We start from the raw sequence: 24278 nt of genomic DNA on the forward strand, positions 1-24278 counted from the left end.
AGATGATCACTGTTGAATTTCTGTCATAATACCTGAGAAGGTTGTTGGCCAAACCTGTTGTGTAACCAAGGAAACAAGTTTTTATGAACAATAACTTCTGTGTGTGTGTGTGTGTGTGTGTGTGTGTGTGTGTGTGTGTGTGTGTGTGTGTGTGTGTGTGTCATTGTTATCCCACATTTGTCTTTCGGAATTCTTAGATTTCGAACATGATCACATCTTAAACTTTACCAAAAAATGGTCTTGATATAGTCTCAGAATTTTTTTTACTTATGTATTTTTTGATAAACATAACTTGTAGGGTTGCCAGGTAGAAGCCATTAATATTAGCTTTTAAAATGCGGTTGGCTGTATTCCAGACTGGGCACAGCCCTGATAGAAAATAATCCCCCCCCCCCCCCCCCCCCCAATGTGCCTGTTGTACTTTATTTTTCTTGGCTTTGCACATGGGCATAGTTCATGTTCACTCTTGCTTGTTTTCCAGCGTTCCCCTTTTTACCAGTGCCTTTATTTGCAATCTTGATTCATTCCCAGGAAATTTTTTCAACGAGAGGTCATATCAAGGTTGTGGAAAGGTATTATTATTTTTTTTAAAAACAGATAATGGGAATAACCATAATTCACATCATTAATATTATTCTAACAACAAAGTGTTCTCCTAGATGCAGACTTTGCTTAGAGAAACCTGATGTTTCTCTTCACTTCTAACCTTCGTTTGCAGGCCAGGTTACAAACTCTCTCATCCATGTGCTAAATAGCTGAAAAAAAATTATTTGCAAGATAGTGATGAGTTTTCAGACTTTTGTCTGGATGGAGGAAGGATTTTTACTCTATGCACTCGTATCCACCGTAATGTTAAGTTCAGTGCAGATTCATTGTACTTAAGAGATGTCAAATATGTAGGTGAAACTTATGAAACCTATGTTGTAAAACCAGCTCAGTCCCTATGTCAGTTGCAGATTTCCTTCAGGCAAGTGCACAAATACCTGTAACTTGCAAAGTCTCATGAGGTTTTACCCTCAGCACAGTTCTGGAGCTGCTGACAAGATGGGCACTTCCAAGATTAAAGCCAGTCTGAGTTTTTACAGGCGTGAAGTGCAGCGTAACATGATAGTCAGTGTTATACCGTAAGGTTGGTGTCGTACTTTGATAGGTTAATACAATGTTGGGCTTTCCGGTTTAGTTGGTTTATGGCAGTGTGCCAGTGTCAGAATTTGATTAAAGAAACAAGAGTCAATGACACCTTCAGTTCTGACAGACAATGCAGCACTGTGAGGATTTACTGTCATAAAATCAATGAGAGCTGAGCAAAGCTGTGAGGCAAATCAAATACCAAATTAATGTGTTGTATTTGCACAACTTCTAACATTGGCTTGTTAAAACAAAGCTGGAACTGAGAAAATATGACAAACCTGTATGAAACTTTTAAAAAGAAGGTGCTTCATTGGTTGTCAAAAGACAACGTGCCGAGACGCGCCTCCTCAGGCAGTAAAAGACAAGAGTGGGAAAAGGTGTTTGACAACTTGCCAGCTCAGCAATGTTTCAAGCTGGATTTTGCGACAAGTCTTAGAAAACTCAAGACAATTGCTGAACCTATTCTATTTAAAAAAAAGAAAAGAATTCGGGTTCGACTATGGATTATTCAGAGAGATATTAAATAAACTTTTTGTTTTGGATTCCTATAAGATTTTTGATGATATTATTGAGAAGATGTCATATGTTAAGAGATAAAATAGCCCCCTATGACAGTCTGAGGTCAAAATTATATATCAAAAATATTAGTCAATTACAAATTTGGGACAGGAGGCTGCTGACGTCAAATGGTTAGATAATTGGGCAGTGGAAGGAATACTTGAGGAATTTCTCTATCCCACCAACACGTACTCAATGGAGGAGACAGAGTTTGAGGGTCGTCCAATCTCCGGGGCAGAAGTTGCCGAGGCAGTTAAATATCTCCGCGGTGACAGAGCTCCGGGGGAGGATGAGATCCGCCCTGGGTATCTCAAGGCTCTGGATGTTGTGGGGCTGTCTTGGACATCGGGGCCAGTGCCTTTGGAATGGTAGACTGGGGTGGTGGTCCCCATCTTTAAGAAAGGGAACCGGAGGATGTATTCCAGCTATCAGGGGATTGCACTCCTCAGCCTCCCTGGGAAGGTCTACACTCTACACCAGGGTACTGGAGAGGAAGGTCAGGGCGATAGTTGAACCTCAGATTGGGGAGGAGCAGTGTGGTTTTCGTCCCACTGTGAAACCGTGGATCAGCTCTGTACCCTTGCGAGGGTGCTGGAGGGGGCATGGGAGTTTGCCCAACCAGTCCACATGTGTTTTGTGGATTTGGAAAAGGCTTATGACCATGTTCTCAGGAGCACCCTATGGAGGTTACACTGGAAGTATGGGTGGATGGCCCCTTACAAAGTTTTTCTACCGGAGGAGTGAGTCTTGTCCGCGTTTCTGTCAGTCAGTCAGACTTGTTCCTGGTGAGGGTTGGATTCTGCCAAGGCTGCCCAGTGTCACCGGTTCTGTTCATAACTTTTATGGAAAGAATTTCTAGGTGCAGCCATGTGGTGGAGGGGGTCGAGTTGATTGGCGGGAGGATGTCGTCTCTGCTTTTTGCAGATGACTTGGTCCTCTTAGCTCCATCGGGCCACAACCTCCAGCTCTTGCATTCTTGAGTAAGATACTGAGCCTCCTGATGGTCCTGCAATGGACTGGTGACCCATCCAGGGTGAACCCTGCCTCTCGCCCAATGTCAGCTGGGATAGGCAGCGCACTGGACTCACTGCAAGTACATTCATTGATTGTGGGAGTGTGAAATAAGCAAAGGCCTGTGTTAATATTCAGATGTTCCTGCTGTTGCACAGCTGGATGGAGAACACATTAAAACACTTCACATATTGTATCACTATAGTTGTAAACTACAGGCATGTCCTGTATGTGAAAGAGTTAACAGAAACTTAGCACACTCTTCTGCTGTGACAAAGTTTGGGTTTCATGTGAGTGAATAATGGTATTGGAATGTGTGAGTGAGTGTGTGTGTGTGTGTGTGTGTGTGTGTGTGTGTGTGTGTGTGTGTGTGTGTGTGTGCGCGTGCATGCATGTGTGAGGGGAGGGGAAGGGAAGAGAAAAGAAGGACAGGTGTGGCTCCTGTGTGTGCCAAGCATTCATTTATTGAGATACCACTGTAATCCACTGTACTGTACGCTCCATTCACTTCATTCAGGTTGTTGTTTTTTTTTATAAACATCGCAATCCTCAGAAGCAAGAAGAAAATAAACAGCCTTGCAAAAGAAGAGGAATATTTTGTCTGTCTTCCTCTGATGGACACAGTATGGTGAAAAAAAATCCTCTCTTTTCATTTTCTGAATTGTAAACATATTGTCTGTCACCAAATTACAGAAAAAAACAGGAAAGAGTAAAAGTGACTTTAGTCCAATCTCTTGCAATCAATCCCCACAGACATAAATGTAAAACCCATATGTCATACAGGGAGCAGCCTCATGTAATTCCAGTCATTGTCATTAAAATCTTTACCACTTTTTTTCAGGATGCACATAGTGTTGCTATATTTAGAACATAGCTGAGCATTTTTGATTGTCTTCTTTGTAAACCAAGGCCCAAGGACTCAAGGTCATTGTGAGGTGCTGATGCATTCACTGACCTCAGTCATTTTAAAGGATGAACCGGCCTATACAGGTCATCTGTTGTGTTCTGTTGTGCTGTTTGTACGAATTGTTTCCAGAGTGCCCTTGATGTTTTCATCGATGATTGGAGAAATGCACCAAAGCCACCAAGAAAGAATGAACAATGTATTATTTTCATGTGTGTTAGCAGATTTATCTATGCAAAAAATGCATGGTCCTTACATTCAGGACATATACTTGAATTTCTTCTTGAACAGGTGTGTTGCCAAAAGCCATATCAATAAGTCTTTTGTGACAGTTTTAGAGCGTCATGCACCTTACTTTTGTCTAAACGAGACCAACCTGACAGAATGGGGCTTATTTGACACTGATTACTCTGTCTTTATGGTCACAAATAACTGAAGACTGGAATGAAATGCATTTTAGAAAATATGTCAGCATGTGGTACGTTGGGTGGGTGCTACCTGGATCTCTCATACAGGAGACAAAGAAAAACACTCAACCAGAGGTGTACGCTGAGAGTACAGACCTCCACCAGGGTCAGAGAGGCTATGACAATGGCCCTTAAACTGTTTGTGTGTCTCTTTGTTCGTTCACATGTTTTTTGGTTGCAGGGTCATGCAGGTAACTGTTGTATCCCTGTTTCTGTTAGCCACACCCTTTACCACCAGGAGTGATTCCCGCACTCTGAGATGTCCAGATACACCGAGAGGTCTGGAAATTTACTACACTGAGTGCGAAAGCCCCAAGCAATATTGCAGTAGAGCTGAGGATTTTTTTGTCATTGAAAATATCAGAAGGTTGCCGGTCTATGAACCTGAGCGTTCACAGCCCCTCAAAAACTTCACAATGCCGTGAATCATCAGTGAATAAGAAAGTTACGTGCGTACTCGCCTTGTTGATGACGGGTTGATCACTGGCAGCTGCAGGGACATATGTCCATGAAACATGCATCCATGTGTGTATGTGCAATGAGAATGGAAAAGAGATTATTTTTAGCGGTTAAAACTTCATTTTTCCGAGCTGTTCAGGTACCATGCCATCACAAATAGACTGATTGAAATGCAGGCTATTTTACATGAATTTAATTAATTTTACTCGTGAGAGTGACAAGCTGTTAAAACTGCTGTAGGGTGAGTTATGTGTGATTAAGGTTTGTCTGATTTAGTCATGTAAGAGAACTACATGAGTTGGCTAGACAATAGTACTGTGAATCATTAAGTACACTTAATATTGCTGCAGAAATGTGCTGATGGAGCAGAGAAGCGGTGAAAGGATGACAGTTTTAAAGCTGAGTTATCTACACCCCCTTGTCCTCCTGCAGGTTGATGTTTGAAGATCTCAAGTCGCCCCCTGATCGAGTTTTCTCCCAAATCTCCTCACTGAACACACTCCTTTCAGCATTGTCATCATCGTGGTGCCTTCTTATGCCTGTGCTTGTTATATTTGCTTAAATTTGTTTATAGCTTATTGTCCTGTGACTTAATTTAATCAATCTTTAAACATCTGTTTCCCCTTTTCAATGACATATGGTCTGCAGAACTTGTTTGATGACTCCACTTTTGGAGGGAAGAACAAAGGTGACACCTAGTGGTCTTGAGAATAATTGCATTCTAAAGAATACTCCATGCTTATTCGAGTTCCAACAGGCTTTATTTCAGTTCATTGTGATTTTCCCCAGAGTATCAACAGAGAACAAAGCACAGAAAGACATTATTCTTCAGCTTTGGCAGCAAAGTTTCTTCCCGTGCTTAACAGCATGAACCAAAACCACAAGTTAGTACCATAAAGATGAAGGAGCTGTGTTGTTTATGCACATTTTCTTACTGAGTTCCAATTAAATTTGTGCATGAACAAGTGTCTCAACTCAACCATTATCTTATTAGGATGTCCAGAACTCTGTGCGTTGTCACATTGTTGATTAAGTAAATTATGATTAAAGAGACACATCTTCGTCTGTATGTGGATATTAATTTGGTCCCATACTGAGCTATCACCACAAAAACACCATCACATAGCCTCACCTCGTAACATAGATTCAATCAAAGGGAAAGAGAGGATTTCTGAAGGGAACCGCATGCATGTGCTTCTAAGTGTATTTCAGGAAATGATCTTAGCAACCCAACAGCTGAGTTTAGGAAGTTATTGATTAAGCAGGATCATATTCCGGGTGTCAATTCTTAATTATCTCAGGTCAAGATTATCATGTTGTGTCAGGTTTGGGGTCAAAAGAATTACTTAATATCTGACACTTTAGTATCAACAGTGGATGAGACCACCTTTCCATCCACCAGCTCCTCCACGATGGTCCTCACTCGCCTCTCAATGACGGGTTTCGGTTCTGCGGACAACAAACAGGAGTTCATGGCTGAGATGGTCTCTGGACTCTGTGTCAACTTTTACAAGAAAGGAAACAGAAGAGTTTCTTACCTTCCACCACCTTGCTGATGACCACAGGCCTTAGAGGAGAGAGAGACATGATTTAGTATTCTGGCTTGCTAGCTCCACTTCAACACTTGGAGTAATTCATCTTACTTTTTCTGGTCTCCGTCCAGCAGCCTTCGGTATTCTGCGATCTCCATTTCCAGCCTCATCTTGATATCAAGCAGCAGCCTGTACTCAGCCTGCTGCTGCTCGATGGAGACCTTCACCTGCTGAAGCTCCACCTCCAACTTGTTAATGGTTGCCTGCAGCTGGCCCAGCTGACTGCTGTATCGGTTCTTTATTTCCTCTAGACTCTGATGCAAGCACTGAACCTGTGGGACAAACGGAGAGCAATGTGAGGCAAGTGTGAGGAAATGAATGGTTTGCTTCATGATGTCCTGTGCCAAGTGTGACAGAGAGTCAGGGTTCTTGGTTGCACACCTCTGTGATGATGCTTTGGCGATTGATCTCTAAACTCTGGTAGGACCTCTTCAGTTCAGCGAGTTGTGAAGAAACCGTCTTTGCCTCTGTTGTGAAAGTGATTATGTCTGTTTGGAGGGAATCCATCTGCACATACACCAACAGACATACACACTCACATGAAGCCGTCTCTGTGAATCATTTTAATGTCATTTTGTTCGCTCGTTGCTCTCACCTTTGTTTGATACCATTTCTCAAGTTCCAGCTTGTTCTTAAGCACCAGCGATTCGTACTCTTGCCTCAATTCGTGCAGGACCTTTGACAGATCCACCGGGTCTGGGCTGTCCACCTCTACTTTCACGGTACTGTTCTTCAGTTGCATCCTGAGTTCCTGCATCCCCTGCAATGTGAGGGAGAAGAAAAAAAAACACTTTTCTTTTAACAACTTCCACAGGCAACCAGCAGATAGCAGTACAACACTAGATTCAGAACTATCAAATCAAATGTATTTCTTCCATTTAATTCAAATCAATTTGGGGATAAATGATCTGACCTCGTGATGGATGTTCTTAACTTGGGACAATTGCTCCCTCAGACCCTCCAGCTGGATCTCCAGGTCACTGATGTTAATAGCCAAGTTGTCCCGGACCCCCCGGAGACGCAGCACATCGGCCTCCGCTATCGACCGCATATTCACCTCCATCTCAAGCCTGCAGGAGTCAGATGACGTTTACTGTAAAGGGAACTCACATAACACTTAACCATAAAGTCAGGTGTTCTGCAGTAAAAGTACATCTTTGTAAAATAATCCACAACCCAGCTTCTTTTACTAAATTCATTCATTCATCGTTTTCCGCTTATCCCTTTCTATGAAGGGTCGCGGGGGGGCTGGAGCCTATCCCAGCGTTTACGGGCGAGAGGCGGGGTTCACCCTGGACAGGTCACTAGTCCATCGCAGGGCCAACACATAGAGACAGACAACCATTCACACTCACAGTCACACCTACGGTCAATTTAGAGAATCCAATTAGCCTCGTCCCCTCTTGATGTCTTTGGACTGTGGGAGGAAGCTGGAGTACCAGAGAGAACCCACACAGGAACAGGGTGAACCTGGTACCTTCTTGCTGTGAGGCCACAGTGCTAACCACTGCACCACCGTGTTTACTAAATCTGAGACAAAAACTACAAAAATATTTTCTGTTTTTTTTTCTAGATTTGATATCCATTATCCCCGAACAAAACATAGATCTGAGCATAAAGTCGCAGAATAATGCAAACCTACTTCATTTTAAAGTCCTCCGTGGCCAGTTGGGCATTGTCGATCTGCAGGATGATGCTTTGGTTCTCTAAATGTCTCCTCGCAATCTGAACAGGGGGTAAAGTTGTCTCCGGTCATTTCTATGTTTGATAGTTTCAGATCATCGCAACAACGTGGCACACTTCATGGAATGAGTTCTTTTGATGTGCAATTTCAAGCAGGTTTACTGTTAATTTAATAATAATTAATGCATTTATTCGGCTAGAATTAGGAACATCATGATCTTCACCGCTGTCAAGTCACGTGTATGCGCACAGGGTGGTGTGTCTATCATATCAACAAAATATAAATGTGTGACATACCAGGAAACTGCAAAAGCACCAGAAACACATAGCCTACATCTGACAATCCACGATATTTTTCTAAACCGGCTCTTCATCGTGTTTCCTCCTTGTTAAAGCGAAGTTGTGTGTGTGGTCATATGAATGTCTCAGGCCGTGTGAGTGGTACCAGGGCTCTCAGCTCATTGATGGCATCGAAGAAGGAAGTGAAGTCTCTGGAAACCAGAAGAGTAGCTCTCTTCTCGTAGTATTGTCTGATCTGCAGCTCCAGGTTCCTGTTGGCAGCCTCCAGCAATCGGACCTGCACACATAACCAGAGAGCCATGTCACGGCACCCCCCCTTACACTGCCAGAACGAAATTATTCCAAATAAAAGGGAGAAAATTATAATAGATTTGAATTGAATTTGTTTTATACTTTTCCGAGAAAAAAGAAAAAGGCTTTCTTATAACATCCTTGATGTTTTATTAATTAAACATGCTTTATTTCCTTATGCTTACCTGTTTTTTCTGCTATTTTTGTGTTACAAGTGTGTTAATGGGTGGAAAACAAACGCAACAGGTTTCTGAGTGTTGTACAAATGTAGCATCACAAACTGGGGCTGGAAAAAAGCCTTTTCTTTGTCAACTACTTTTTAAAAAACGGTTAAAAAGAACAATTCTGTGTAATAAAGTTAAATGAGTAAAAAAAATCCCGAAACTGTTACGTACTGCTAGTACTTCAGAATTTTTTTTAATAAATCACTACCATTAATGATTTTTGTATAATCCTGAATCATCTTGATCCAAATTTGTCCAAATCAAAATCTGAAAAAAAAATTAAATTGTGCGGTAATAAGACATGATAAGCTCGACATCTTTATTTTTTCTTTCTTTTAAATTAATTTTTGATTTATTTTTTTTAATATTTTGACCGTCCTGGGAAGATGTTTGTGTAAAAAAACAACAACAACAACAAACACCACTTTAAAGTGTATTTTGGTAGATTTTTTTCTCACTCGAATCAATCAGGAGTTAATACTACATGTTAATAGTCAACAACAAAAATCTGACTGAAATTTTTGCTCTGGATAACATTAGATCATTATATTCTTTAATAATGGAAAAAGTGGAGCATCTCAAGTTTCTTCTGTGTGTGTGTGTGTGTGTGTGTGTGTGTGTGTGTGTGTGTGTGTGTGTGTGTGTGTGTGTGTGTGTGTGTGTGCGCGCGCGCACATCTCTGCAGTTAAGGCGTGTAATGTATTGTGCATCCTTCTGTGCAGGTATGTGGTTGTATCAATCAGCATAATTAGTGGTATGATAAAACCCAAAAGATAACATGGCTTACGTTGTCCAGGTAGGAGCCCAGGCGGTCGTTGAGGTTCTGCATGGTCAGCTTCTCGTTGGCGACGACCACATTCTCTCCGGCCCCGTACTGAATCAGGGGCACCTGACTGATGTAGGAGACGGTAGATTGGGAGACGCGGGTCCCGAAGCCTCCAGCACCGCCATACACGCTGGGTGCGCGGCTCAGGAGGGAGCCGGTGGATATGCGGGTCGGTCCGACAAACTGCATCCCTCCGTGGATGCTCAAGGTGCTGGAGCCGGCGAAGCTTTGGCGGGCGAGAGCGACAGACATGGCGAGAGGCGAAGGTGGGAGCTGGCCTGCAGGAGGTGAGTAGAGGTGGAGAGTCTCCGAGGAATGAGTAACTGCCTCACAGCTCTGGACCCTTTATAGAACTCGGTGCCGGGTCCGATACCGCAGGAATGTTTGGTATGATGCTAATCGTTTCTTCTAACTTCCAGGTGTGTACGGTAGCTTCTGTGACAGGTTGAATATCGAGTTAGACAGTGATCACACCGCTGATACCCAGACGGCCCAAATCATGTGTTTTAATTATTCAATGTCATTCTTAGATGAGAGGTTGACAGGCTTCACACACACACACACACACACACACACACACACACACACACACACACACACACACACACACACACACTACCAGGTAGTAGTAGAGGACCAAATTGTGACGCTTTGGCCACTGGGGCTGCAGTTGGTGTCTTCAGGGTCATTTGACTAATTTTTCAACTTTCTAGTGAGTTGCTGCACTCTTAAATGAAGGTCAGCATCAAGGGAGATCAACTTTTTTTATCAGGTTCATCTCCTCAAGTGTAACAGCAGCCACGCAGTCATAATATGAGGGTTTTTTTCTCATCGGGTGATTACGAACTTTCCCGGTAAGATTAATAATAATCAGAGGCCTTCAGCTGTCTGTCTCACCGTTCTGTGCTATGCTCACTATTGGCCCACACCCATCATCACCCTCATGTCTAACATTAGCTGAGTATCTCTGATGGCGTCCGTGTTTAAGCACCTGTTCATTCACGGGCGACTGTCCACCTCCAATCACAAAAAACCTCACACATCTACACACGAATGAGGGTTTTCATTGCATCACTATGTGGACATTGAGAGTCATTAATTCCACAACAGAGGGAGTAGTGAGAGTAGCGCACTATAGGGTATAGTGTCTTTCTACTCAAATGGTACTCAGAGTACACACACACACACACACACACACACACACACACACACACACACACACACGCACACACACAGAGGTTTGCATAGCTATCCTTATTAGGCCATTCCATTGACCTCTATTCATGTGAATATTCGAACCCAAACTCTAATCTTAATCTTAACCCCAAACCAATTGATGCCTAACCTCAACCTCAAACTAACTGCGATTTAGACCTTCACTCTAACTTTGACCAGGTGTTCATGAATTAAGTTCTGCTGCATTAGGACCTGTCTTTGGTCCCCATGAGGACTAGGGGTCCTGATAAGGTTTGTGTTTATACCAGAAAAGGTCTCCAAAAGGTAACAAAAACCAAGTACAGGCTGTCGCGTCAGGCACCAACCTACTCATAAGGAGTAAATTGGAGTTTAGGATTTTGCTCAAGGACACTTCAGCATGGACTCAGTGGAAGCAAAGTTGGAGCCAGTGACCCTTTGGTTACGAGATGGCCCTCTATCCCCTGAGACGTGCTGCTCCATGTTGGTTTCAGCCTTCACCTATCACGGCCCCCAAGGTTTGCAGATGGGGCCCTGCTCCTGACCTCTGAGGCAGGAGGAGCTGAGGCCTGGAAAAGTGAAGAAGTGCCCTGCGGAAAGGAGCCAACATGGGCTTCATGGGTGTGACGTCTGAAGTTGGGAGTTGGCTGGTCATTGATGGTCAGCCTCTCCTCCTGGAAGTGTGTTCGTGGCTTTAAACCTCAGAAACACTGGAAACACATTACAGAGAGACACTGCAGATTTGATGACACAGCAGAGGGTACTGTAGCGAAGAACACATCCGGATTCTCCTATTTTACTCTCAAAAACTAAATTTGCTGCCATTTCTTTATGGCGTTTGGTCGTGCGTGTCTGCAGCATGGTTTTCAAAATACTTTCCATGAAGATTTATTTTTAGTAATTCGGTATTTTCACTGTTTTCTCCTGTTTCAGTGTGGCGGACATATCCAGAATGATGCTTTTAACCACTGCGAACTGTTTTTTTGTCTAACTGTTTTTTTTTCTTCCTTCGAGCTGACAAGTAGACGGCGTTAATTATTCAGTTAAGAATGAACTTAATTGTTAACTGAACGCCCACCGACCCACCCGCCCCAACACACACACTGTTGCCAACACCATCACGCCTTTTCTGGTCCTGTCTTATCTAAAATGAGATCATAGAGAACCTCCTTGATGTGATTGACATAAACAATCTTAACAAGTATGTCCTCCTGCCGTGGAGCACACCTATCAGACACTTTGCAACACTCACTTTGCAACACTCACTTTGTAACGGTATGTATTCGCTATCATAATCAACTATTTTGATGAAATATTCAGTAGGGTATTCGTTATTATTAGGGATGCATGATCATCTTTTCATCAGTAACAGCAAATATTGGTCCTCCTTAATAAATCTTTAGTGGACTGAAGACCTAAAAGTGGTCTAATTTTCTTTGCTCACCATCCGTTGCTAGGAAAATGAAACAATGTGGTAAATATACGATTTATTAGCTTTACGAAAGGATTTTGAAACAAAGAAAATGATTTTCAAATTCACAATGCCGACGTGTTTTTCAGTGTACAACACTTGAATATCATATTTCCTATTATATACATTTGTTCTTATATAGATCGACGTTGGTAAATAACAGCTCTTAGCATATTCGCAAAAAATGCAATATCATGGATATCTAATTATTATTGATTCATCTTTTAGGGTTTTGCCCAGGTTCCTGTTTCTTTTTTTCTTCAACATAAACAGTAATGAGTTAGAATTCATAAGTCGGTGGTACAAATCCAACCATTGCATCAAATTTGTACGTCTTTCCATCATCAGACTGGGGAAATGGTGTTACAGATGAATGAAATGTAAGTTGCGATTTTTCATAAGATGTGTTGCTGTGTTAGAATGAATCCGTGTATTAAAGAATGCCCTTAATCAGATTCTTTAACAGTAAAGTTGGAGACTCTTCAGGCTGTGAGAAAAAAGGAACTTATCTATCGCATTTGGAAATAAGCAAAAAGGTGCTGATGCAGTGGGTGTGTTCCAGACCTGGCGACACTGTTTGGGGTGTTAATCAGATTTCACTTATGAGCGTGTGCTTCATGGACCGACTGACATGCATGCATGATGGTGTAGACTGCTTCCCTGTTGTAGCATTATTAAAAGTACCACATATGCACAAGTAACCTCTCAGCAAGCAGCAAATGTAATTGTATTGTTAGCCTGAACATCCTGAGGCGTTGCCTGCAGGTTAACATCTTCTCTGCTTTCCATTGTCTTGCTGTCACTTCTTCTCACTTTCACGTACAAATTAAAGCAAAGCACACACTCGCTTATTGCTGCAAAGTAAAGCCAGAAGGCAGATGATGCTTTTGCTGTCTGCTAGACAATATCTGAAGGTTGGGATTTAAATGGATGCATGTTTAAATGAAAGCTCACGCAGATTGAAAGAGGAAACTATGAACACATACGTGCTGTAGAAAATCCATAGCGTACATTAATAGTCCTAATGTCAACTCAGTCCTGTACTGTGACTAAAGGCGTCAGAGGGAAAGTCCACACCACAGCATGACACAGTGAAGTCGATAATAACCTTCACTGCACACGTGGCCCTGACAGATGACATTTACCATCGTAAAGCTTCGACGCCTCAGAAATACAACTGTTTTAGTTCAAACAACCTAAAGTGAAGGCACATGGGGCAGGGTGGTTGCTGAAGGTGGAGAAATCTGATCGGAGGTCAGCTGATAACCTGAGAACATCAGAAAACCCCGTAAGTGTCGCATCACATCCTAGCTATTGAATTTCTAACGTAAACACATCGACTTGTTTTACTGCTACGGCAGTGCGAAAAAAGCTTTTCCAGGTAAGTGAAAAGCTGAATAAACTCCTGAATCATTTCCTCTACGCACATCCTCTAAATATACCTGTTTCACAATCAATGAAAAGCTCCGATCTTTGATTTTAGGTCGTATTGTTTACGCAAAACTTGTGGTATAAAAAGATGCATCGCCTCAATGTGCGCCACAAATCCTGTCCTCAGCAGGCACAGAATCTACTCTCACTGTGTTGCTGTTGTCACTTTTGAGTTTGTAGAAGCCTTTTGTTCTTCTTTATAATGTCAGGGAGCGGAATTGTGGTGTTGGTGTTGGCGGCTGCTCTTCTTGTCGCTCAGTCGTGTGCAGCTGCAGAAGCTAAAGAGAGTAACTTCCTGCAGCAGCTCCGAGCCAGGAGGGAGAAAGTAAGAGACCTGACCGACAGACAAGAGACGATGTCTCTGGCTCACCCTGCACGGACTGAGAGACGGACCCACCTCTCTGAGGACGAGCGCGAGATTATGACCAAACAAATCATGCAAGCAATCTCAGGTATGCTGCGGGTTTGGGGCGTGTGACTTTATGTGTTTTGCATTTCTGTTAAATGAGCGAGTGAAGATCCAAGAGACGCTCAGATGTGTGTTCTGAACCCTTGTGTGTGGTTCATGTAGGAATGGTTTGTTCACAGAGATGATGAACTCTGAGTGCATGTCGGATCGGGACTACCAGGGCTGGGTGGACTTCGGACGCAGAGACGCAAAGTGAGACACAAGTGCCGCCGCAGCTTCAGCGCAGATTTTATACAGCGTTCCAGCTCCCCTTTTAAATAAACTATTTTGCAGACTTACTGTATATTTGATGATTTCTGTGTGCACAAACATACAAACTGTGATGGATGGAAATGCAATAGTTTATTAATTTAACAGGTGGTGCAATTCATACACACTGACACATACAGCTGGGATGCTAACACAGACAGATCAAACAGTGCCGACAAACAGTCGTTTGGTTTATGAAGTCAGAACACAAATGATTAACCTGTGTTTATGATTTCTTCCCTTTTAAATCCAGAGTATCCTATGCCTTTTGCTACAGTTGGATTTATAAAAAAAACAAACATGCTGTCTCAATAATTATGTCCACTCTTCTACTTCAAATGATCTTAACTCTCAATGCCCAACACACTTTTGATTGCATTTATATCCCAGCATATGTAACATTTCTGATGATGTGAAGTACAGCAGATTTTTACAACCCAGGTTTTCAATCAACATGTTTCTTTAAAAAGTAATCCCAGTCGCAGTCTTTGATGCACCATGGCAGACCTGAAGTGGTTTTGATGAGGCTCGGTTCAGAATGAAGTCCACAAAGGCAGAAGTACCATAAGCGGGTGATGTGAGAGCATCGAAAGGAGGTCAAGATTATCAACATGCTTCAGCTCAGTGTATCATCCGTCCTGTTGGGGAAGATGTTGTTGCAGTGCATTTTAATCTTGGTATTCCTCAAACTTTTATTCCTTCTATGTGACAATCTTACATAAAACATGTTTTTTTCTCAATATAGCAGCTACTCTGCAGGAAGACCAGTGTTTTTTAGTGCATTTGAAAGTTCTTCAGTGTGACAACTTTTGTTTGGTTTGTGGTTTCGGATGAAGATTAACTGCATGTAATTTTTTTTCTCCAAAAATGGCAACTTGTTACATAAATACATATAACGTGTTCTACATAGATACTACAAAATCAGGAGGGTATTTTTTTAAAACCAAAAGCAGGGAAACATGTAAAACCGTATCTACAACACATTATATAAAAGGGCCTTTTTTTGCCTCATGAAGCTGTTTTTTTTTTTCAGTGTAAAAAGAAGCAATTTCTGTGTGCTGCAATCAAGCAGACACGTGATCAGGTGATTGTCCTGAGATGAAGGTGTCTCACTCATGAACGCACATGTAGCCATGACATTAGAGGAGAATAGGACTGCGCACTAGGGGCAAAACAGAGTATGACTCTAATCAAGACACCCACAATGGGGTCCTTGAACTGCACAGTAGGAATCACATGGCTTGGTGCAAAGTCACTATGGTGAATCAGAGACGTGTCAAGAGGTCCATCACCCGCATCAGACTTTTGGAGGATGTCTGACCGGTTCTCTCTCTCTACCATCACAGGCCGTCATCCCCCTGGCAGCCACTTTATGCAACCTGAGACTCTGAAGCTTTTCTACCAGGTTCAAGCTGAAAATGGTCCTCCCTCTGGCCTTCTCCACATCTGTGGAGCATGAGGGTTGTGTGCTAAGGATGTATTGGGGGTTGTGGGGCTGCACATAAGAGGAGGCTGAGATGCCACTCTCTTGCAGCAGCTGCAAGAGTCCCAGTGATGAAGTAGTTACGTTTGTAGTGGTGGTGTTGGTGGTGGTGGTGGTCCGGGCTGCCAAGCTAAAGAGTTGCTGGTGCGATGATGGTGAGGAGCTCACATGCTCACAGCTCCGACGAGATGGCAGGCTGAAAGCGTGAAGGCTGCAGAGAGAAAGAAGTCATAATGAGAGATAAAACTCATACACAACAGACATGAAAAACGGCTTCTACTTCCAAAGAAACATGCACAAGTTCATTGACATCTGAAAAGCAACAAGGGTTGTAAAGCTTTTTCACTTGCTGTTAGTGTTTATCACTGCTATGAGAGAGAGAAAAAAGGTGTTAGTGAGGTAACGCAGACGAAATACATCGTGGTGGTTTAATGACATGAAACCCCAGTGACGAGATGTGGGGTGTGCGAACTAGAGAAAGCAGAAGTTCAAGTCGAGCCGTTCAAGGTGGTGAAGGATGACCGTTGAACAGAAACTCAGCGTTGGTTTCTCTTCAAGTAGTTTAGTCAAGGAAACTTGGCTGTTATGAAATATTAAGGAGGTCGAGCATTATGAGCGGATTAGTAACCCCAAACTCTTACTTTGCTTTGCTTAGAGTGTGAGAAAGAGCCTGGACAGACGTTTCCTCCCACTGTGGAAGTAAAGGGAAGAAGTTTGTAGCGAGAAGAACAACCGGCTGTTAGGAAATCTCAACTAACCACACGAGAAAAGTCCTACTGTCTCTACTGTTCCCTGAAGACTTTAAACTGGATGTCTGGACTCACTGAAGCTCTTAGTTATCCTTTGAGTGTTTTAATAGGGAGTGAGAACATTGCTATTGTAGTGCTTTACAGCAGAAACCATTAGGAGGAATCTACTTGTGTGTAACGGGCAGAAAACTCACTATCACAGCAGTAAATAAGTTAAGAGTCCCAACTTGAACTGCAACAGTGTGTCGACAGGTATTACTCACATTTTAAAGCTTTTTGATACCTTTTTAAGATTTTTGCAGGTGTTTTCCGACAGGTTACTGACAGTATAAAGTAAAAAGACAGACTTAAGTTCGTTGGTAAGTTCAAACAATTGGAACGTCAGGAATGTCGACTCATTTTGAGGAGTTAAAAAACAAACAAAAAAACAACAGATCAATGAAATTACATCCAACATTTGATCTGATATCCAGGACAAGGTAAAAGGCCTGCCTGTATAAATAAATTGACAAGTTTTTTTAATTTACAGAGCAGAAATAACACCAGCTGAGTCAAGTTCAGGCTTAACTTGGACGCAACTGGAAAGTACCAATAGATAATAGAACATAGTCAGAGATGTACAGTTACAAGATGCCAGTATGTGTGTTCTTACCTAGAGGAGAGAGAGGGGATGAGAAGGGAGGGTTGGAGGGCTTGGCAGGTGGTTATGGTATGAGTGGGAGAGGTCTGAGGGAGGTTGGGACAGGATGACGAGACTGTGAGGTTTTGGAGGAAGAAGATTGAATTAGGCTCCAAATGAAGAGAAAATACATCAAATGAGACTTCAGTTCAGTAAAGTAGTGAATAATACATGACGGAAGGGGAGAGGGCGATATTTAGATAAGTCGACCAGGTTTATTTACTCTCTATGGGTTATGCTAACTTTACTGGTACAAGTACAAGCAAATGTACACAAAAGTACTAAGTAAAAAATACTACGTTTTTCCTGCTTCATCTGCACTTTTGGCTGGTTGACTTTCATCCATGTCATTGTCACTCATATCAATACCACCCCTCCTCTTCAGGAGGGTTCTTCACTAAACTAATGCAATTGTGAATTCATGAGTGAATATGACAGACATCTTCTCCTTCTTCCTTTATAAGTTTTCATTTGTGGAAACCAAACTTTAATATGCACAAGTGCACAAGTTATCTGCCTCCTTCAGCAAAACACTCATCTATTCTTCTTATCATGTTGTTTCATTCTGTCGTGCAAAACGTAACAGGCCTGTTTTCAAATGAAAAGAGTAGAAAGAAAGTAAACACTGCTGAGCTCTAGAATTATCCTTTGAAGCAGGAACCATTTTCAAGGCAGTGCAACATGAGTACAGTATGTTTACATGTGTCTTCTCACCCATGCCATGCGCTCCAGACAGCAGCGACAGGTCAGGTTCATCCTCCTCAAGGTCGTTCAGGCTGTAGACATGCTGGATATCAACCTCAAGCTCCCTGAAGTCTTTAGTCAGAACGCCTGGGCGAGGATGCAGGATGCCTCCCAGGTTTGGTTTAGCCAGCTGTTGCCACTGGTGCAGAGTCACCGAACCTAACAGAGAGAGTCAGAGGGAACCGTGGGTCAGCACTACAGTAGTGGTCCACAGGGGTGGAGCTGGGTCTTAAAACATGTTGTCCTTAGTTTGTCTTTGGTGTGACAAGACTCAAACACAGAGAGTCAGAAGGTTAAGGAAGAAAAGATACAGAAAAAGACCGGGCAACCAGAAAACCGTGACCTGATCTTCACCTTGAACAGAGACTGTCTGATGAAGAGACGCTCGTCCTCAACAAAAGACTGTCCTCCCTGCTGACACCCAACACTAATCCCTTCCAAACTTCAATTTTTTTTTCTCGTGTGTGTAGAGCATGAGTGAAAAATTACAATAAAGATCATCTTGAATCTTGATCAATGTATGTAGTGTGAAAGAAAATTATCAATTGCACATTACAACTGAACAAAAGTGCCAATGCCAGATTCACTCAAAAAACAAAGGTTATGCTTGATGCCAGGGATTAAAATGTAAACGTCAAGATAAGTTTCCCATCAGCACAAAGTCTCTTAAGGAGTCCCACACTGAAGTAACATTTGCCAAATTATTGTTAATCAGTTTGAAGCCTTGATTGTTTCCTTTGTCACAGTCCACTAATCTGGTTTGTTCTTTACTTTAAGTGCCGGCCAGTGTTAAGCTTCGTTATATAAGCAGTATCACAGACTAACGTCAGCAACAGTCAAGCCACGATGACTGGAGCTTTTTACTCACTCGAACTCTCCAGAAGCTGTAAAAGCTTCAGTAAGCATCACAATATGTCTTAAGAGTCAGAATGTTTTACATTATACAGCCGGAGCTTCTACCTTCCAGAGGTTTGACAATCTGCAAGCGGTCTGGCAAATATGACCTGGATCCTCCCGAGGAGCCACAGGAGTGCCGGGAGCTGCCGTTTGAGTAGTTGGTGCCTGTGGATGCTGCTGGGCTGGGGGCTAGGCTGTCATTTGGTGTCAGGAAGCCACTGGAGCCCTCGTCCTCTTCGCAGTTTGCTGCCAAGGCACGGAGTTTCCGTTCACGTTCTACATCAAAGAAAGGCCGTTCGGAGGAGTGGTTTTGCTGGCGAGCTGACAGGCAGCGCAAGGCGGCTTCAAGGTCCTGGCCTCCAGGTGTGCCTGGCTGGCCCAGACGTTTTGGCTGATTGACACTACAGTGAGAAGAAAAGAAAGTATGTCTAAAATTGTCCCAATAGATTTTAAATTAAAAAGTCAGTTAACATGATCAAATGTTCACTAATCCACTACTGAGGGATTAAATACCTGCTGTCTCCTCTCTGAGCGTGACTAGAGCTGGACTTGTCCTCCAGAGTAAGGCTGGCATTATCAGAGCCATAGTAGCTTGTTCGGGGGGTGCTCGTGCAACTAGACTGGACGGACACAGGACTGGAGCCTGGTAGTCCTGGGGAGTGGCACCGAGACCGCAACCTCCCAGCCTTGTTCACTACCCTCACAGTTTCAAACACGCGCCACGGGTGGTTTCTTCCGAGAGAGAGAGAGAGAGAGAGAGAGAGAGAGAGAAACAATGAAATCAATGTTGTCTTTATCCAACATCAGCATTGTTGATTACACTCTGGAAGAGCTAACATTTCAAACCACCACTCAGATGCAGTTAACAATGAAAAATCAGACAGAAAACCCAGCAGTGCGTACTAAGAGCAGATGCTAACGGAAAGGATCTAAATTCCCTCAAGATTCAAATTCTGTATAGAGACGACTGACACAGTCAGAGGGAAGCGATTGGCACTTGCTTTGTCTAAGGCAATCTAGTTTTGTGCGCATCACTCTGTCAGTTTAATCAAGAGAAAATGGGGTGTGTGGCACAATAGAGGCTGTACTGCAGCAACAAACTTATTAAAAGTTGTTAGAAAGCGGTCACATGAATTGTTACACGTAACAGACTCACTTGTACTCTGAAGGAGCAGGTGTGTCCAGGCCTTTGCGGAAGGTCCCTTCAATCTCCGCTGCCAGACAGTCCATGGGCAGAACGGAGGCCAGTGCAGTGTAGCGCTGCACCGTGCCATTAGGAAGGCTCTTATTTCGCAGGTTTTTAATGTCCTCTCGAGCCTCATGGAGCATGTCCTCACACTCTGAGTATTTGTCCTGTAGGTCCTTGAGCTGCGGACAGAGGGGGGATGATCTATCAAACTGGTGCACCTCAAAAAAATACACCATACGACAGAGTGCTTCTGAGAAGATACACATAAACGGGGATCTGGGAACTTGTGCTGTCATACATGTGCATATGATCATGCAGCCTGGTGTGACAAGACCTCAGCAAACTGCTAGATTTATGGGTATCCAAAAAAATATTGTGTTGAGAGCATATCCAGTCAGAGGCAGACAAATAAAGGACCTTGACTGAAGATCTACCAAGTTGTTATAAAAAGAAAATGAGTTAAGAACAGCCAGTAACAAACAGGTTGTCAGTCTGATGTTCAACATGGAAAAGAACAAGCTACATCATAGAAACTCACAGTTGCAGTGGCTGTATTCATGTTCTTCTCTCTCCTCTATCCTTCCAATATCATTTTAATGCACCAACCAAAACATAGTTTGGGGAGACTCAAACACAAAGCAAGTGAAGATCTGTTTCACTGAATCCTATCAAACTTTACATATCTCCAATATGGTTTTGATCAATCTCCCATACATCTGGTCGATGGGGCCTCCTTCCTGTGACGACCATATAAAGTGGTGCAAGAATGAGATCTAAAACAGTAGTAAGTCGGCATAGTCCAGGATTTGAGCAGGTGAACAGGTATGCCTGAAATACTGTCTGTGGTTAGCACAAGTGCTCAATATTTTTAACTTTTTTCTCTACTTCATAAAATGTGTCAGTGCAAACCATACTAGTGAATTGTAAAGTGTTTATGGGTCTTAAAAAGGAAAGTTTCTAATGAATGGCAAAACTAGTCTACAGAATGGGAGAACAAAATCAGTCTTAAATAAAATGTGAATATCAATAATTCTGCATGTCTTATTAAAGTGATTCCAAGAGTCTTGCCTCTGATTGCAGTTTAAGTTGACTCTCACGGGAGGCACTCAGGTGTTGGTTCAGCTCTTCGTTGTCATGGGTTAGCTGGAGGAACAGAAAGGAGAAGGGTGAGAGTTTGGCAGTAGATAAGTATTTACTGTGATTGAAGTAAAATATGACCATTTCATTTCTGGGACTGTCAACTGAGTGTTTCTGTGTGCTTCTGTGTGTGTGCGCGCGCGTGTGTGTAGTCTTACTTACACCTTTGCAGCGGGCCTGCAGGTCAACTATCTGGGCAAGCAGTGAGCTGATTTCCTCTTGTTGTCGGACAGAGTCCTCGACCTTTCGTGCCAGCTCCTCTGACAGGTCGACCACTTGCTTGTTGAGAGAAGCTAAAACACATGAGTTAAAGCCATTGAAGTGCCTGTGTACTGAGTCTCTATGCTTCACAGTGTGTCTTGAAACAAGGGCATCACACTCACAGAGCTCCTCCACGCACACCATCATTAGCTCTTGTTCTTGCTCCTCATAGTTGGTTGTCTCTGTGGTGAGCTCACTGGCCTGCAAACACAACTTGGATGTCAAAACTCACAATTTTGGAAAACTGAATTCTTAAACAGCTGCAACAGAATGGTAACGTACATTCTGTGAGATTTATAACCAATTTAGGTGACTGACTGCACACCTGTTCAGACTTTATGCCAAAACACAGTTGACAATGACAAAAATTGCTGTCCCCCTGCCTCAGAATCACATTCTAATAATAACTTCAGGATAAAATTTTCTACTACCAAAAGAGGATGCAGACAATCAAGTTGAAAATGAGAGAACATCTTGCATACGGTACCTCTATTCGCAGTTTACGGTTCTCCTCTTCTAAACTTTTGAGTTTCTGCTGCAGGAAGTCGTAGTGGACAAAGCTACTGAGTGAGCTGCAGGATTCATTCCTCTTTAATCTAAAAGAAGAAAAGTAAATCAGTCTGCATTAGACAAACCAATATATTCACTATTCATAAAAACATGGTTAGGAAACATGTTCACTCACAAAGTTTCACTACGCAGCTTCACGATAATGATCTTTAAAAAAGTAATGTCTATAAAGCATCCTGAAATGATTTTGTGGCTGCATGCGTTACACTGCAGGAGATGTTACAGGTTTATGTTCATTGTAAATTCAAAAAAAGGTTTATCAAGCACTTATTGAAACCATCCACCCATTTTTTACTGCTTATCCTGTTAAGGGTCATGGGGGGGGGCTGGAGCCTATCCCAGCGGCTACAGGCGAGAGGCAGGGTTCACCCTGGACAGGTCACCAGGACCAACACATAGAGACAGACAACCATTCACACTCACAGTCACACCTACAGTCAGTTTAGAGTATCAATCAGCCTCGTCCCCTCTTGATGTTTAATCCCCACACACAAACACACCCAAGGGTGCCATCTACGGCACGTGTGTGTGTGGACTGCGGGAGGAAGCTGGAGTACCAGAGAGACCCCACACAGGAACAGGGAGAACATGGAGACTCCACACAGAAAGATCCAGTGCCCGAGCCGGAACTCGAACCCAGAATCTTCTTGCCGTGAGGCGACAGTGCTGACCACTGCACCACCGTGCCGCCTACACTTATTGAAACAATTTTGTCAAGCTTGAAGCAGGGTACGTAAAATTCGAAAAGTAATTACATAATAAATATTCCTTATTTATTCCATCTTTTCCTGTGCTGCTGTTGATAACGCCCCCTTGGATATTGGAAATGACCTGTGAGGCCCCAGACATAATTGCAGATGTGAATGCCAGTCAATATTACAATCATCATGAGGGCGATACTCATTTCAGGGGTTTGTTTTACAGCACATTAGTTTTATCAAGGAGGGCAAACTAAATTAGAGAGTGTGTGTGTGTGTGTGTGTGCGCGCACTCACGGTGAGTGGGATTCAGCATTCTCTGTTTCCTCTGTGCTTGCATAGAACTGAAGGAGGTCATCACGCATTGTGAGCTCATGACGAAGTTGAGCAATCTGGAGATAGAAAATCACACAATCACTTGAGTTCAACAGACAGAGAACCCTGTTTTAAGTATGGCACAAGCCGGGGCTCAGTCAAGCGCAAGCGTCCGTTCAAGCCGACAGAAATAAGGTTTTCACACCAAGTGCTCTCGCTGCTTTCCTAGCAAATGAACTTGCCCCCCGTCTGCGCCAGCAGAGGCTTAGGTATGTTAATGAGGTGTGGTCTGGCGCAACCATGACGCATTGCTACTTTGGTAGACCAGAAAAGGTTTGCGCCGTAGACCGAATAGAGGTGGTCATGGCGTTATGCGTGACGTGTTATTTAAAGGTTGCATCAATCGCACAAGCAGCAGCACCGCATTGCAGTGCATGTCCGTTGGTGCCTGAAAAAACATTGACAAACTGACCAACGCCTCAATCCAGGCCTGCTTCAACTCCGATGGCTTCGGTGCAGGCCTGCTGCTTCTTTATATAAGCATAAGCCCTCATCTAGTGCACAAGGAGATCCATTTCTTTCAATGAGAAGCGCTCGCTTCTCCCCAGTTGAAATACGTCCACCACTGAAATAGTAACAACAAGTCCTGGGACAAGGACTTGGCGTGGGCTTTAAAGGGAATGACACAAGGCAATGATTGATTTGACTGATGTCACACCTAAACGCACCTAGTGATAATAAGGTGTCTAAAGACTGCCTCTTTGAGCCTTACGCTGTGGTTTGAGTTCTGATTAAGTGCCCTCTAAAGAAAAATATGAAACTGAACATTCCGAAAACGCACGGCCAACACATACCACCATCCACCAACCGCCTGACGCCACTGATCGCTGAAACAGGGCCCAGAGTATTTACAGCGGTATAATTTCACCCATGTGTATCACAGTTGGTGTTTATACCTCCTCTTTTGCTATTTCAAGCTGTTCATCCAATATTCCATTCCGTGCAGTCAGTTCTTGGTTTTGCTTCAGCAGAGACTGACCAATCCTCGCCGCCAACTCAAGATCCCGCTCTTTCTGCAAAGTCATACGAAATATTGCATTCATACAAAGCCTCAGAATAAAACCTCATGACATCTCTGCCTCACATTTGACAGATAAAATTCACAAAGATCACAACTGCAGAATGCACCTGGGATTTATTTTTATCTTCTTGCACTGACAGATACAATCATACTAAAAGTGGCAACAAGCTACAGTCAGTAAAGCAGATAAGTTTAATCCTCTTTACAATCTTCAT

General features: G+C 43.0%; 3 protein-coding genes across 3 annotated transcripts in view; 1 reads left to right on the forward strand and 2 right to left on the reverse strand.

Annotated features, from left to right (window-relative positions):
• Window positions 1-5279: 5279 nt before the first annotated feature.
• On the reverse strand, window positions 5280-9879 carry LOC147257087 (keratin, type I cytoskeletal 20-like). The gene is made up of 9 exons (XM_086210847.1): window positions 9408-9879; window positions 8251-8382; window positions 7765-7847; window positions 7036-7192; window positions 6718-6882; window positions 6504-6629; window positions 6174-6394; window positions 6069-6097; window positions 5280-5979 (listed from the first exon to the last, which is right to left on the reverse strand). The coding sequence occupies exons 1-9, from the start codon at window positions 9696-9698 to the stop codon at window positions 5873-5875; spliced, it is 1311 nt and encodes a 436-aa protein (XP_086066973.1). The 5' UTR covers window positions 9699-9879; the 3' UTR covers window positions 5280-5872.
• A 3785-nt stretch (window positions 9880-13664) lies between these two features.
• LOC147257088 (uncharacterized) lies at window positions 13665-14278 on the forward strand. Its single transcript, XM_086210104.1, has 2 exons — window positions 13665-13994; window positions 14131-14278. Exons 1-2 carry the CDS (start codon window positions 13745-13747, stop codon window positions 14205-14207), a joined length of 327 nt encoding a protein of 108 aa, XP_086066230.1. The 5' UTR covers window positions 13665-13744; the 3' UTR covers window positions 14208-14278.
• Window positions 14279-14334: 56 nt separating this feature from the next.
• Window positions 14335-24278, reverse strand: part of hap1 (huntingtin associated protein 1) — a 35072-nt gene continuing 25128 nt past the window's right edge. Inside the window, exons 5-16 of the mRNA XM_086210013.1 lie at window positions 23939-24055; window positions 22965-23059; window positions 21887-21995; window positions 21522-21600; window positions 21301-21431; window positions 21070-21144; window positions 19969-20180; window positions 19326-19544; window positions 18876-19213; window positions 17886-18074; window positions 17145-17247; window positions 14335-15954 (exon numbers count right to left, since the gene is read on the reverse strand). Coding sequence (XP_086066139.1) covers window positions 15558-15954; window positions 17145-17247; window positions 17886-18074; window positions 18876-19213; window positions 19326-19544; window positions 19969-20180; window positions 21070-21144; window positions 21301-21431; window positions 21522-21600; window positions 21887-21995; window positions 22965-23059; window positions 23939-24055 — 2064 coding nt within the window. The 3' untranslated portion in view covers window positions 14335-15557. The remainder of the gene's footprint in view (window positions 15955-17144; window positions 17248-17885; window positions 18075-18875; window positions 19214-19325; window positions 19545-19968; window positions 20181-21069; window positions 21145-21300; window positions 21432-21521; window positions 21601-21886; window positions 21996-22964; window positions 23060-23938; window positions 24056-24278) is intronic.

This window comes from Aulostomus chinensis, chromosome 8, assembly GCF_037954235.1.
Source record: "Aulostomus chinensis isolate RoL2024-O1b breed Wild chromosome 8, RoL_Achi_v1.0, whole genome shotgun sequence".
NCBI classification, from domain to species: Eukaryota; Metazoa; Chordata; class Actinopteri; order Syngnathiformes; family Aulostomidae; genus Aulostomus; species Aulostomus chinensis.